The following is a 16,382-nucleotide window of genomic DNA, read 5'->3' on the forward strand; positions in this document are numbered from 1 at the left end:
TGTTGACCCCTTCTGGCCATGGATACAAGCACTGATTGATTTGGGAAAGTTGCCATAAATCCATTTTACTCTCTCCTGAGGCAAGCCGGCCCCATAACTGTTCTAACTAGTCCTTGATACCCTGGATACTGGCACTAGGGTGGAGCTGACATCCACGGTGGTCCCATACATGTTCTACTGGTGACAGATGTGGGGATCTTGCTGGCTGCAGCAGTACGTCAACATCATGCAGATTGTTCATAAAGGCACGTGCCATGTGTGGCCGAGCAACGTTATGTTGAAAAATGGCTCCACCATGCTGTCCTGTGAGAGGTAACACATGAGGATGCAGAATATCCATGGCGTACCATTGTGCTGGAAAAGTTCCATCTATCATTACCAGACATGACCTGAAGTGATGCATGATGACTCCCTACACTGTGGTGCAATGAATAAAGCTCCAAAACATTGGAAGAATAGGACCTTTTTACAAGAGACTTCCTCACCAATGATGGTCATCTGGCATAGTGATGCCATTCATCAGTTGTCCATTCTTCATGGTCATGGCACCATTCTAAATGCAGCTGTTTGTGTGTTAACAGAAGCCTATGCACAGAGCAGTAATTCTCTTGTCCGGCTGCTGCTAGTCTTCGACCAATGGTGTGAGATGACACAGAATGTTGCAGGGAGTCCAATACTTGTTCTTGGATAGCAGGCACAGATTTATAGGGGTTCTGATGAGCTTTTTGTACAGTATTGTGATCATGCTTTGTGTTGGCGAGATGTGGTTGACCAGAAGTTTGATGATGGATTTGTCAGTCCTCACATTCTCATGTAGTCCAACATCAGACCACTGTCACATCTGAAAGACCCACAAATCTGGATATTGCACAGTCTGGCCAGCCAACCAAAGGAGACCTACAATGAAGCCACTTTTCAAACTCTGTCAAGTGCTAATAATGCTGTTTCATTTTAGTAGATGGAATTTCTGTGCCCTTAGTAATTACTCAGCATTGGAAACTGTCACACCTCTTACATAACCTATAAGGCCTGGTAACAAAACTATACACAAGCAACATTAATGCACTCTGATGGACAGTCTATCTGTGAAAGGGTATTGCAACTCTAAATCGTACATACTCGCCAATGGTGTGTCTGTGTACATTGTTATACTGATATCTGACTATGTCATGTGGCAGCTTCACTTTTTTGTCAGGCAGTGTAGTTTGATGAAGATGTGTTTAAGATTCATAAAACAATGTTTTGTATGGCTTGTATTAATTCTCAGTTACAGTTGTTTAGCATTTCTGAAGTTTCCTTGTATTTATATTTACACTGATACCCATGTAAAAGTGTGGGGATCTACTCCCTTAAAACATTCCCAGCTATTCATATGGCACAACCTAAATTATCTTGTTGCTGATAATGTGTGAAGCTAATTTTTAAGAGTGAATTAATTCTCTCTACATAGGGACACAAGTTGCCACCAGACTGCAAAGAGGACGTGGGAGAAGTCCATGATGAGCTCCTCGATGATGATGGTGCAGTAATAGGTGGAGAAACTCACCTTCTTTGTAGGGAGGTATCAGATTTAATATCACTTGGAAGTATACAGGTGAATGAACCTCACTCTGCAGTGTCCAGTGGTAAGTAAACTATTTTTATTTCTTTGTAGATTTCTCTGCAAAAGGATAAACTAGTTCTGAGACATACGTCATAGAAACTAATAATGTGTGTTCTTATATGATTAGTTATCAGTATTTTATTTTAAAGATGCAGATACTAACACACACTGACAAATAACTGAATGTTGTACATATAGTTATCTCATTCTCATAATACATGTTACAAACAGAAATAAATGCAAAATGCTAAGTACTGCTTTGCAGTTTTCTCTTAATAAATTAAGATGATTGAAGTTAACTATGTGAATGTGGAATTTAACTCTGAATGTGGAACTATTTATTGTGTGTACACATGGCACATTTTTAATAAATTACTGATACTGGGAATAACTTGTTATGAAGTTCATTCATAAAATAGTTAAGTGAAATGAGTGTTTTGTTTGTTGCCTGCACATATCTAAAAGTCAGTTCTGTATTTCTGGTATGAACATGTATAGTATCTTTAGTCACCACATACAAAATGAACTACCAGGGAAAGGAGGAAGGAATTTAACAAAATTGTAGATTAAAGCTCCTTCTTATGCTGAAAGTTGTTAATTACAAGCTTGTGGAACAAATAATGGGGAGATGTGCCTGTTCATAAGACTCTAGCAAGTTTTGAGAGTGATATACACAAGGATTTTCATTTTATTTAGTTGCAAGTCACTAAGACAATATATCAAGTAGTAGGTACATTATTATGGGAATATTTACATGAAAGTCCTCAATGTGTCCTACACATAGGTGTGCCAATCTCATGATGGCAGGAAAAGTGTCCATTTTCTCTCTCAACACACATCCAAGCTGGGTAATCCACCCCACAGACAAGACTTCATATTGATGTGATCGAATGTAGTGATTACCTGCAAAAGGCCTCCCTCTGTTTTCTGACTCTTCCATGTAAAGGCATCTCAAAGTACAAGTCCAACATGTTGTTCACATACCAAAATCTCTACGCTCATCCCAGATACTCTTTACATAGATAAATTTTCTACAATCTGAGACTATTCACACAGTGCTGTTACGTGTGGAAAAGTGTTGTCAGAGACTCTAGGGGGTCCAGGATGAATTGGACACAATTTCTTTTGGTGCAATAAATGGCAGCTTTCTGTTTGCTTACTCACTCAGTCACACCAGTTAAACATCTAGGCATAACATTACAAAATAACATGTACTGAGGATAAACACATAAGGTCAGTTGTAGGGAACATGAATGACCATTTGTGCTATACTGGGAGCATTCTGAGAAAATGTAGCACACCTATATAGGAGGTCACATACAGAATGCTTGTGCAGCCCATTCTTTAGTACTGCTTGAGTTTCCTGGATCCCCACCATGCCACCTTAAAGAAAACACAAAAGTAATTCAGAAATGTGTTACTAGATTTATCATCAGTGAGTCCAGCCAGTATAAAACTGTTATCTAAGTACTCTGTAAGTTTATATGCGAATCCTTGGAAGGAAGGAGATTTTCCAAAACACTGCTGAGAAAGTTCAGAGAAGTAGCATTTGCAACAGCCTGTAGACTGAATATATTGGCCAGTGTACAGGCTGCAGAAGGACAGAAAGGACAAAGTAAGGGATATTAAGGATCATACAGAGGCATAAAGGCAATCATTCTTCCCATGCTCCAATTTCAAGTTGATCAGGAAAACGAATGACTAGCAGTGGCAAAAAGTACCCTCAGCCATGCATTGTAAAATGGCTCATGGAGTATGTATGTAAATATAAATAAAATAATCATGCCTGTATTGGATGATTATGTTTTGGGTTGAGTTTTGTGCCACCCTTACACGGCCAGCAGAAAGCCACTTTGGCAAAAGTTGACTGGCTTGAGGGGTGATGTGTTGTGAGTTACTGACAGGGCTGTGAATGATGCACTCTTCAGTTTCACTGACCAAATTCTTAAAGCCTTCAATCAAAAGGAATTTTCAACTGGATTTCTTGTTGACCTTAGTACAGATTTGGTCTCATTAATCATTTACTGTTTCTTCAGAAGCTAGAAACATATATCATCAGAGGCACAGCAAATAATTGGTTTGAATCCTAGCTCACTGGTGAAAAGCAAGTGGTAGAAATCACAAGCCCTGAATATATACAAATTTATTCAGACAAAGCCCTGATAAGCTGTGGACTCCCACTAGGCTTGGTAGTGGACCCTCTCCTCTTTCTGCCTTTTTTTCAGTGACCTTCCCGTGAGTCTCCTTAATGTCTCTTGTGTTGTTTACAGATGACACACACTTGCTCTTCCAGTCAGTCTTAGCTCTGCAATGGAAGTTCAACTTTAATGACACAGCTGAAAGACTCCTCTCATGACTCCACCACAATAAATTACTGTTTTTTGTTTTTTCGTTATTGATCGTTGTTTGGTCATTGCGGATGTCGCAAGATATCCTATTAAAGTTCGATGGTTGATCCTTCCACTCAGTTTTTTTATTACAGAGGCCAACCGGCTCTCTGACCAAACACACTGAGCTACTGTGCCGGCTTATTACACACAAACAAGACAGCTCATATGCTCTTCTACCCATCCCAAAAACATCCTGCCTATATGGAACCCATGCAGTTCAATGGCAAAGAAATTGAACTAGTAACAAAAACAAAGTTTTTGGGAGTCTGGGTTGACAGTTCACTCCAGTGGGACCACCACAGGGCAAAAACGTTAAACAAGCTTGCTTTCAGAATTCTCAGGCAATCATGTGATATAAACACACTAAAACCCATTTATCATGAGTTTCTGAATTCAACAATAGCATATGCATCCCTTTATGGGGGGCTATTAACAGAAAAATTTCCTCATGCAAAAAAGAATAATAAAAATAACAAAGAGAGTACCAATACAATCTACTGCCAAACCCATTTCCTAATAACTTTATATATTGACAGTCCCCTGTATTTCTATTTTAGAGACTCTCTCTTTATAACAAATGGAGAAAGCCACATTTTATTTATTTATTTGCAATTTTCTTGTAGTCTTTATCTGGATACAACAACAGACCAAACTAAATGTTGCACATGAATTGGCAGGAATACAGCGCATGATAATTTAAAATAATTTAAAATGTGTTAGTGTAACTAATGCGAGGAAATTGAAAAAAAATCATAATAACATAAAAGAAAAATTACATACTACTCTTTGTCCTCCTGGCGCATAGATACAGAGTATACATAAAGTCCGGGAACAATTTCAATTATTTATTGCACAAGACCCAAACATTGTACAGATATCATACATATGTCATTTTGAAGAGAAACGCTGAAAGTTTTTTTTCATATATACCACCACAGCGAAGTTTGGTAATTTGACAATAGTTGGCACTGGTTGCAACCATGGCGAGTTCAGGTGCAGAGTGAGCTTTCTGTGTGTTAGAATTTGACAAAAACAAGTACACTACAGTTGTTCAATGGACGTTGAGAACCAAGTATGGTAAGAAGCCACCAACAAGGAAGGCCATTTACCACTGGCACAACAAATTCGTTATGATGGGTTGCTTGTGCCCGGCTAAGAGAATGTGAGTGAAGTGAATCTGGAGTGCGTACAAGAGACATTCATAAGCAGTGCAAAGAAATCAGTGCGTTGTGCATCCTGTGAACTCAAAATGGCTCCAGTGACCATGTGGAAAATCCTGCAACACAAGATGTCTATGAAAACATTCAGATTGGAGCTAGTGCAGAAGCTCAATGAAGCATTTTGAGTTTTGTTTGCTGTTGCAACAATTGAATGAGGATGGGGATGGCATTCACACAAATGCATTGAATTTGAGCGTGATTCACCAAAGGTAAATGTTTTTGTGCCTTGTCACATCAAAAACTGTACAGGCCATTCTTCCTCACTGAGAGCGCTGTCACTGGATATTCCTACTTGGACATTTTGCAGCAGCCTCAAATGCAATCGGACTCTCCGTTCATCTTTCAACAGAATGAGGTTCCACCCAATTTTCGTCGTGAAGTTTGTAGGTACCTGAACACAGAGCCGCTGCATCAATGGATCAGCCATGCTACAGAAGGCAACAGCTGTTTCATGAAATGGCCTCCCTGATCACCAGATCTCACTCCATGTGACTTTTTCTGTGGGGACACATTAAAGATCTGGTGTATGTACCGCCTCTACCACGTGATGTAGCAGAGCTCTGGCAGAGAACGCAGGAAGGGAGTTCCACAGTTAATGATGCCACACTGGGAGGGGATGGCAAGAATGTGATTACTGTATTGACATCTGCCGAGTCATTCATGGTTCACATATCGAATATTTGTAAAAAAAACTTTCAGAGTTTCTCTTCAAAACGCATTATGTATGACATCTGTACAATGTTTAGTTCTTGTGCAATAAATAATTGAAAGTGTTCCCGGACTTTACGTACACCCTGTATGTGTTCTTCCGGAGTCCAGAATGCACATGCTACTAGTCTATTGTACTAAGCTGCATTGCTGGATTGCAAATTTGGTAATTTACAAGTCTTACTACACTACTATACAATACTATACTATACTATACTATACTATACTACACTACTGTACTTGGAATCAGAAGCAAGCTAGATTCCTCATTTGTCTTGATAATTAGCCCCCAGCATATTGAGGCACAATTCAGGACTCACAGGGGCTGCCTTGCTGTGCCAACTTGGTGCAGAGATTGAGAGATGAGTGTCAGGGTCTCAGAAAATCTTCCCCAGTGTAGGTGAATGTTCTGTGGTTGTGTGTCTCATTGTTATGATTTGTGCTTCTTCTTGATTGTCTCTCAACTATGTAAGCTTGCAGTTCATAATCCAATATTTTAGCTGTCAGCAAGTTCAGCTTATGCCACAGTTCCTCATTCCATATTTTGTTATAGACTCTTTTATTAACAAAGATTGTCCTCTCCTGGTCTGTAACATCTTGTCTAATGGCCCACTTCCAGACCGTGTGGTCCCAGATGCCAATTGCTCCACATTCTCAAGTATCTCTCTTACCTTATTATATTCACCCTTTTTGAGCCAATATTATGCACCCCTCTTTCTTACAACTAGGTCCAGAGGTTACAAGTAAGTACACTTCTCTGTGCTCTCTGTAGAGCCTGTGCTGTTGTACTTTCCTGGCTATATGCAGGCAAATGCTAGACCTGTAGCCCGTAACAGCAATTAAGATTGTGTTTTGGTACAATCTTATCGCAGCTGAAAACTCCTTTGGCCAATTATTCCTATTTTGCATAGGTGGAATGGTGTCACCCTTCCTTGCATGAAAATAGTGGTGTGGACACAGCTGTAGTTCTGTAAAGCTGGAATCGTGTGTTGCAGGAGGAGGTCCTTATAATGTGCAGATATCATTGTACTCCTAACAGCGTCACGAGGTGTTGTCTCCTCAAAGAAAAACCGACTGAGAATGAAGGAACTTCTGAAACCACACCACTTTTTGTAAGGTCAACTTATGCCTCATGTAAGATGTAGACAGTATTAGTGACAGCATTGTGGTCTTTCAATACTGTCATGTTGATCTGGAATTGCTGAGTTCAAGAGGGCTGTATTCAGTGTCATACAGGATCGTGCAACTACGTCATTTTCTTTCAATCAGGAAATCTGCTGTTTTGCAGCACAAGTGCCCACAAAAACAGTGCAATGACATCTGGAGCACCACCAAGTGTTATAATCGTGATAGTGGTGGAATCATGACCTATCATTACTGTGGTTTGTCATTGCCTGATACTACTGCTCATGTTGGTCAGAATCACACAACAGCCTTGTCAATGTGGCATTGTTGCATTCAGGAGAGCCATATTCAATGCCACGGAGAATCTCAGCAAACCAGCATGACTAGTGCCTGACAGGACAGACTTATTGTTCAGTCCACCATATAGCATCATACATCCATGTTGACACTGAATCAGGAACTGGGCTTGCTACAAAACAAGTGTCCACACAAACAGGTTGCTAACATGTGGAGCACGAGGAACTGTCAGTACAGCAACTGTTGTTGCAGCTTCCCTTGACAGTGTAACAGAGAGGGGTGTGCCAACAGTGGTGCACCCAATGATGACACTGGACACTGGAACGGCACCACATCATCATTCCAGAGAAGTCCAGTTCTACACACAGTATCATGATGAATATATCCATGTGTGGAGGCTCTGAGGAGAACAAACTGTAAAGATTGTATTCCTGATTGTCATAAGGGCCCAGTACCAGGTATGATTGTGTGGGTACCACTGGGTGCACAACATGACACCTTCGATTCACATAACCAGTAATTTAGACAGTAGCCATTATATTTCTAGTGCATAGAGGCCAGTAACTGTGCTCCGTCTTCTTGGACTATGTTACATTATATTTCAACAAGATAACACAAGACTGCATGTTGCTTCTGTTGTGACTCGCCTATCATTCAAAGTGCCGCCGCGCAATTACGCGTGTCCTCTACGTGCAGCACTGTCTGCCAGCCATGCAGCAGCTGCGCCACCTAAGCGGCCAGCCGAGCAGCGGCCGCTAGACTGGGAATCAGTGCTCATTCGAATGCTAACGTGTACACATGTCTTACTTGTCAACTTACTCTGTGACTTATATGTGTTAAACTTGAAGTTCTAACAGCTTCTGCTGTCCTGAGCTACTTTGGTACAGAGGGTGTACAACTGTAGCTTTGGCCAACATGTTCTCCAGATGCCTCACCCAATGAAAACATCTGGTCACAGGTTGCCAAGAGATTGGCATGCCATCACTCACCGATCACTATGATTGATGAAATCTGGCATAGAGCTGAGGCTGTTTCATATAACAGCCCCGACTGTGTCATCTGAGCTCAGTTTGACTTGATGCCCAGCTGTGTTTGAGATGACACTGTTCTTAGAGGTGGCAGCTCAGTGTACTAAATTTTGCACCTTGTATACCCAAAACCTGTCTACAAATGTAATTATATAGTCTTCCTGTTATATTGCATGTGAACAGTGTAAAATTTTGACATTTACTATCATTACTGGTGTTGATATTTCAATGGCCAGGGGTGTATCTCTGTAAACTGTCAATCAAACAGTGGAAAATCCAGGATAGAATGTAACAGTATATGAAAAGAAAAGTTGCTACTCATCATGTAGTGGAGATGCTGAGTCACAAATAGGCATAACAAGAAGACTGTCACAAATAAAGATTTCGGCCAGCAAGACCTTTGTCAAAAATAGATCTCTCTCTCTCTCTCTCTCTCTCTCTCTCTCTCTCTCACACACACACACACACACACACACACACACACACACACACGTGTGTGTGTGTGTCTAATGCTGAAAGCTTTTTTTTGTGACATTCTGTAAACTGGTAATTTTATATAGGTGGGAGAGCAAAACTTAAGATTACTTTCTTTTGAAAATGTGTTATTTGCTGTTTATTCAGTGGCTTAAGATTCATTTTACATTGTGCGTAGAAATGAAGTATTATTTTTTGAACTTGTTTAGATCTTTGAAAGTGTAGTCTGTAAGCCGCTGCCTGACAGTAATATCTTCCATAGTGATGTGAAATTATTGTTGCAGAAGTGGAAGTTGTTTCTAAAACATTCACTGGGAACATGACATCCACTTACCTAGAACCATTCTTAAATGAATATAAAAGGTACTTCACTAAGATTATCTTCAGTGATTCAAAAAATGTGCCTCAAAACAACAAACCATTGGATACTTGGAGCTCTGGCTGTCAAATGGGTAAAGTATTAAACTGTTCTTCCAGGTAAACTACTGAGAGACAGGTATTCTCAAACTGGAAGTAATCCACAGTGATTCTACTCCAACTACATTTTTTATGCTGCAGGAATCTGTGTGGTGTATGGAAAGGATTGCCAAACAGTACTGTTGCACTTCATACATAAAATACAATTGGAACATGGCTAACTGTTAAATTTAAGAAATTATTTATATGTAGTACCAGTTACTGTATTACTACTAACACAACTTATGTTTCTTGAGAGGGCATGTTGCTCTGATTACTATTGCATGTGTAATGAGTTGTGTAGTATGGAAACAGTTTTGATTCAGAGATCTCTTCCTCCACTGGTTCTAAGATTGAAACTGAGTTGCTTACATAATTGATCCAATGTGTACATCATTGAAAAAACACAAAAACACACACACACACACACACACACACACACACACACACAATGAAAATTCTGTTCTGTACATCTCAGACCAATGCAGTAGCTTAAGTAACATTAAATGAAATGGTCACAGATACAAATCACAACAAAAGAATTGAGCTATCTTAAGTTAAAGTAATTTGTAACAGATGTGAGGTGATGTAACACACATGAACAAAATGCTTTTTTTTTTTTTTTTCAGTTCACAAACTCCCTGAAATCTTTTTCGTGTAAGCAGTCATATGTAGGGTAAGGTTAGGTTAACTTGGCCAGTTTTTACATTTCTTTTTGTATTTATATTTTTCACAATAAGTAAATGTTCAGCACTTCATTGTCTTAGTTGATACAGTATATAATGAATGTCTGGAAAAATATTAAGAGCCTAATCTAAATATTAGCAAAAGAAGGGACCAAAATGTAACACAGTAGCAAGTGGTTGACTTAACCCCCTGTAAGAGATTAACTGAAACATGCAGTGGGGTTTACTAAACCATTGTCATAACTGGTATATGTTGAGAAACATAATACATGTCATTGTAGCCAATTACTGCACCCTATGGAATACAATATGATGAAACAAAAAGAATAAGTTGTAGAATTTTGGGAATTGTGTTCCTCACTGATTATGGCGGGTGAATACTGTGGGATTGCTAGGCATGGAGGGTAAAACAGATGGGCAAAGCATGAGAACAATGTTACAAAAGACAGCTGAATATTAAATGGCTCCTTTATGGGAGCATTAACAGGCACAGTTAATTGCAGAATGCATTTACAAAGGTAAGTTCCCACAAGAAAATTTTATGAACAAAAAATCCCAATCAAGTTGGTACAGTAATCCCCATTACTCATGTAAGGCAACCAGACCCAAAACCTGAGACCAAGGTGTCCATGAAAGCCTTGGCCACAGTATCTGCCTTGATGTCAGCCAGCAGCACAGCCTCTGGCCACAGAGTGAACTTTTTGATGATGGTGAGGATGTACCAGTGGTTGTCTGATGATGGAAGAGGACCTAAAGTATCAATACAGAAATGAGAAAAACTATGATCATTTAGGGGGAAAGAATTGATAGGGGCATGCACATGACAGCCTACCGTGGAACTCTGGCATGGGAGACAGGTGCAGGCCCAGTTTCTGCAGTCCCATTGGATACCATGCCAGACAAAATGCTCCTCCGTGAGGACCACAGATGTGCAGTCACTAGGGTGGAACAGGCTGTGGAGGTGTTTGAATGTTGTCTTGTGGAAGTTGGGGGTAAGGTAGGAGAGATAAACCTCGAGGAGTTGCCTGAGTGGTTGTAACTTGTGCTAAAGTCACACCAGACATGTAAGTCTGTACCAGGAACTGTGTGTGGATTGAGGTTGAAGTCATTGTTTGGCTGCCAGGACCAGGAGGGCAGCATGTGAGAGGTCACATTTCATTTGTTTGAAACTCTGTCATTTGCACTGTAGAGGGAATGGGCCTGCTACTTTTAGTGTTATCACCCTGGGATGTGGTAGTGATTGCTGCTTGTACACTTGTAGTGTTCTTCAGGTAGTACCAGAAAAAATTTTCCATCCTGAGGAATCTGCAGAGTTCTATGAAAGATATTGGGCATGGGAATTTGGCAACAGCCCAGTCCTTCTTATCCAGTGGGCAGGAGTGTGCAGATGACACCCTGTGTCCGAGGAAGTCAATCTCCAAAACACTGAAGACACACTTCTCTAGGTTGATGATAACTTCCACCTCCCTGAGGTAGGAAAATACCTCCTGGGGGTGCTGGCAGTGTGCCATGAGATTGCACCAGTGGATATAGGATATCATCCAGGTACACAAAACAACCCAAGATGCTGCATAGGACATTGTTGAGAAAATACTGCCAGGTCTTGGTGGTGCTCTGGAGCCCGAAGGCCGTAAATACATTTGTGAAAAGAATAGAGTGGGTGATTATGGCCATCTTCTCAATGTCCTCTGGTGTGACCAGAATTTTCATAAATGCTTTTGTGCAGTATACCTTGATGAAGATGGTAGCACTGGACAGATCTTCATTGTATCTATGCAAGAGGGGCACTGGATAGCAATCGACAACTGTCTAGGCATTGAGGACCCAAAAGTCACCACATCAGTACCAAATACTACCTTTGTTGGGATGAGGTGTAGAGCAGAGGCATATGGGATCCTCGAGAGGTTGAGCACAACAAGGATGATCAGTGCCTCGATTTTGGTATGTGTGTCTCTTCACTTACCCATCTGAAGGCAAGGTGGTGCCAAAAAACCAGGGGGCGTGGGATGGGGCCAGGGTTGTTGCAGTGTAGCACAACATATCATGTTGTACCTCCTGGGGGCATTGAAAGGGTGAATGAAGGGATAAAATTCAGGTCAGAAAAGAGGCTGAAATATGACAGTTGCTTGATGGCAAAACTGGTGGCAGTGCAGGTCACCGTGTGGAAACTGTGTTCCTCATTGAACATGACAGGCTTATACCATGGGTTTGCTGGGTGTGGAGGGTAAAATGGATGGATAAGGTATGGGAACAATGTAACAAAAGACATCCAGATACTAAACAGGAACAATTAATTGCAAAATGCATTTACAGGGGTATGTTGCCACAAAAAATACCTTTGAACAAGAACTGTCAATCTAGTCAGTCCAGTAATCACTACAACTCATGAAGGAGTTAGAAGTAAGGACAAATTCTCCTCCCAGCCTGCCTGCTCCTATCTCCACCACAACCATTAAAGCAGTTCAACCTGCCAGAACGGAGAAACAAGACTACATGTGTACTGAAGCACAATGGTTAAAGCTGGTCAACTTGGGTTTTCACAAGCCTGGCAAGCTTTATGGAACCCGTTAAGCCTGCTGCACTTGACAACACGCTGCACTATCAATCCAATGTGATTAGCCAGGTATATGTTTGCATAGATAGTTTCACTGCACCTCATTTATCATAACATTGGGTGCAGCAAAATGAACAAACTGAACTTAAAACAGGCTGAGGAGAAACTAAGAAAGTATTTAAACAGAGCTGAAATCCAGCAGGGAGAAAGTTTTCATGTTTTATGAGACAGCTCCAAATAACTCAGTAGGTGTCTCGCAAGGCAAATTGTGTAAAAAGTTACTAAACCCTCATTTGGGGACCTCGGGCATGTTACAGCATGTTTGTAAATTTGTCCAGCAGTTTTTTCACTCGGTAAATATTTTGAAAGATGACAAAGAGTTACTGGCTGACAAATGTGTGGGAATGTGTTCTAAGGACTCAAGGCTATTTAGCAGTATATAGGCTTTCTAACATTAGGGGAAAAATTGATTGAAACAAGAAAAAATACGAATCAGTGGATATTAAAAACCGCAGTCTGTTGATATGCAACATAGCGTGAAGAAAGCTTAGTGTGAGAGAAACATGTACTTTTTAGAGTAACATAATACAAAAACAAGCTTCGTGTTTGCCAAAATTCATTTGAGGAATTTAGAATAAACTTTTTGGGCACTTAAAATGAATTCCGTGAACCTGCAGTACACATCAAAGAAAAAGTAATTACAATTGTATAACTGAAGTGAAAAGGTTGTCACAGCAGAGGAATTTGTGGTGGGACACATCAAACCAGTCAGAAGGCCAATGACAAAAAAAACTAGGGTCATAATTAGCTGAAACACACTAAAGCTACAGAAACTAGACTTTAGTTGGTGTTGCAGTTGCAGTATAATAGATGTCATTAGTTACTTAGGTGTAAAGTATTAATCGAAAGATGATAAAGCCACTGGGAAAACAGTTAATACCAAAAAAATAAATAAGCCAAAAATATGCCAAAAAAAAATCCACCATATTCTGGCCCAAAATGAATACATATTTCATTAAATCTTTTCTTGTGCTATTCAGGTAATAAAAGGATTTTCATCAACTTCCAAACCCTATTCATAACATACCAATGAAAGCATACAGAATAAACTGCTATGTAGCACAGCGCAGTAGAAATTTGCAAGATTTCTTTAACGTGCTTGGGTTGGGCAAATCTTGGCTTGGGAGGGAGTGAAGCAGCCTGACTGTTTTGCTGGTAACGCGCACTAGCCTGCTTGGCTGACAGGCAAGCATGGGCTGGTTAAAAGTGGAATGTGTACACCTTTGACAAGTACACATGAGGTGTGCCCACTGCCCATGTCTGGGGAATCAGTTTACACTGTTCTTTTAAGGCAAGATGAGAAACATAATTAATCTTCCTGAAGTACAGTCAATGGGGCTAATCTAACACACTGACAAGGTAATATGCAAATAGAAATAAATGAACTTGGGGGTACCATAAGATTATCTAATCTAACACAGTGATTAAAGCAAAATACAATTAGAAATAAATGAATTTGGGGTAGTGTGGCTGAAGCTAATGTAACACAGTGATCAAAGAAGAAAACAGTATACAAATAAACTAAAGTGAGGTACCATAAGTGAAGTTAATGTACCACAGTGAGCAAAACAAATACAAAATATAAATAAACAAACTAGAGGTGCTGTAGGTGAAACTAATCTAACACAGTTGGGAATTTCAGTCTTTAATGACCACATGTATGGTGCTGCAGTGTTTTGCATATAGCTCCCAAAAAAATCTTGCCACACTTACTAAATGGTTCAAATGGCTCTGAGCACTATGGGACTTAACATCTGTGGTCATCAGTCCCCTAGAACTTAGAACTACTTAAATCTAACCAACCTAAGGACATCACACACATCCATGCCCGAGGCAGGACTCGAAACTGCAACTGTAGCAGTCACGCGGTTCCGGACTGAAGAGCCTAGAACCGCTCGGCCACCGCGGCCGGCTGCCACTCTTACTATAATTTAACATACTCTGTGGTGTGGATACTCCATCCTCATGAAATTAGACCATGAGGCAGGTGCTGACATGTTCCCCTGAAGCACGGTATCAGTCCCCCCTATTAGGTAGTTCTCCATGGGCATCGTGGTAGCTTGCAATGCTGTTCGCTTTATAGACGCTCAAAACCAACTCACCGTTGATGAATTCATGGGTCACGCACCTATCTGGTAGAACTATGGCAAGACATTAAGTTCTGATAGTGAGACAACTTGAACATGAACTTAACACCAAAGGAACATTAACTCTTTGCGCTGACCATGTGCACAGCTCAGCATCAGTGCAGGGGGGACACTTCCTGCAGCATGCTTTAGGGGGCAACCCCACTTGCTGCAGCAAAGAGGTGCATGATAGAGAAAACTTTTGTCCTCAGATGTATCCAGTTCATGATGTGGTTTTTTTCCTGGTGATTATTTGTCTGCTACAGTGTGATTGTCTCTTAGAGCAGATGGGTGGTGGGCACAAACGCATAGTAGTATGTCGTCGCAGAGTCACAACAGCATACCAACAGCTAATAAATATCTAATACAACTTAAAGTCACTTAAATCACAATTAAGACAACATATTTGCATATAAGAATGTAGGCTTCCGCAGCCGGTGTCATAATGATTAAAATTCTTCTGGGTATTATGCCGTGTCATTGCTAAAAACTAACAACAACAATAATAAACTAAAACTGACATTTCGGCCGAATTGCAATGGCCTTCCTCATCGGTTTTAGTTTATTATTATTGTTAGTTTTTAGCAATGATGTGGCATAATACCCAGAAGAATTTTAATCACTATAACATATTTGCATATTCGGCTAATCTTAATTAAAATGGATCAGGTAATTTCAATACAACATCTGTCTCTGGTTAAAAACTTTTCATTTGTTGGCACAAATTTTGTTGTTCCTGTTATGCCTGTGTAAAATGACACTTGAGTTCCATCTTTCAAGATGTGCAAAACCTTAGCAAATAATGTATGAAAACTGTAAAGCCTTTGCTACAGATTTTCACATTCATAAAAATTCCCTGTTAAATACACCATGTTATCTTTGTCTGAAGAAAGATTTGCTGCTGAAGACGAGTTGGCATAAGTAACAGTCTTCAAACTCTTTGGATTCTTCCAAATAAAATAACTTATTCTTTAAGTTTTCATTCCTCTCATTTCTAGAGTTTTTATTATAAGCCTGCCTTCAACTTGGCTACTTTAACTCAATTCTTTGCCCAGAGTTATTTTTAGTCCTTAATTTTTTCAAATGAATATGCTCTAATTATGTTACAAAAACTGTTTTTTAGTTAACAGGACCTTACTCCATACTTACATGACATTAGGGGTTGTTGCAGCATTTTTGGGTACATGATTTTACTTTTCCAAAATGTTGGCAAATTTGGTACTAGAGTGGGGTTACATTGTTACAGGAAATTTTTTTCCACGTAATGACTATTTTAATTGTCTTGAGCAAAAGATACCTCTGTTAATAAAGAATTATGGCAACATAGCGACAGAAGGTAGCAGTACTTTTAGGTTTTTGTGTTTATGTATAAGAACACAGTAAACTGAATATATTCATAGAAAGGCACACAAGTCTGCTGTGTATACTATAAGACATGATTTCATCTTTCAGGACGTGCAAGACCTTAGCAAGGCAGAGAACCCCAACTCATGATGAATCATGAACACTTAACTTATCAGCATCAATTTCTTAGTCTCAGGAGTCACAAATCTCTTATTTTCCTGGGTCTTCCCTTCTTTTTGGGAATGGAAATATCACCATTGTAGACAGAAGCAGTGGTGCTTGAAGATGCAGGTGAATCCTTCAAGTCTATC

The 16,382-nt window shown here is 40.0% G+C and overlaps 1 protein-coding gene across 1 annotated transcript in view; it reads left to right on the plus strand.

Annotated features, from left to right (window-relative positions):
* LOC124722664 (inactive phospholipase C-like protein 1) overlaps window positions 1–16,382 on the plus strand; it is a 342,264-nt gene that overhangs the window by 190,130 nt on the left and 135,752 nt on the right. The window contains exons 6-7 of the mRNA XM_047247809.1: window positions 1,451–1,625; window positions 9,130–9,297. Of these exons, the coding sequence (XP_047103765.1) occupies window positions 1,451–1,625; window positions 9,130–9,297 (343 nt within the window). The remainder of the gene's footprint in view (window positions 1–1,450; window positions 1,626–9,129; window positions 9,298–16,382) is intronic.

The sequence above is a fragment of the Schistocerca piceifrons genome, chromosome X, assembly GCF_021461385.2.
Source record: "Schistocerca piceifrons isolate TAMUIC-IGC-003096 chromosome X, iqSchPice1.1, whole genome shotgun sequence".
Taxonomy (NCBI): Eukaryota; Metazoa; Arthropoda; class Insecta; order Orthoptera; family Acrididae; genus Schistocerca; species Schistocerca piceifrons.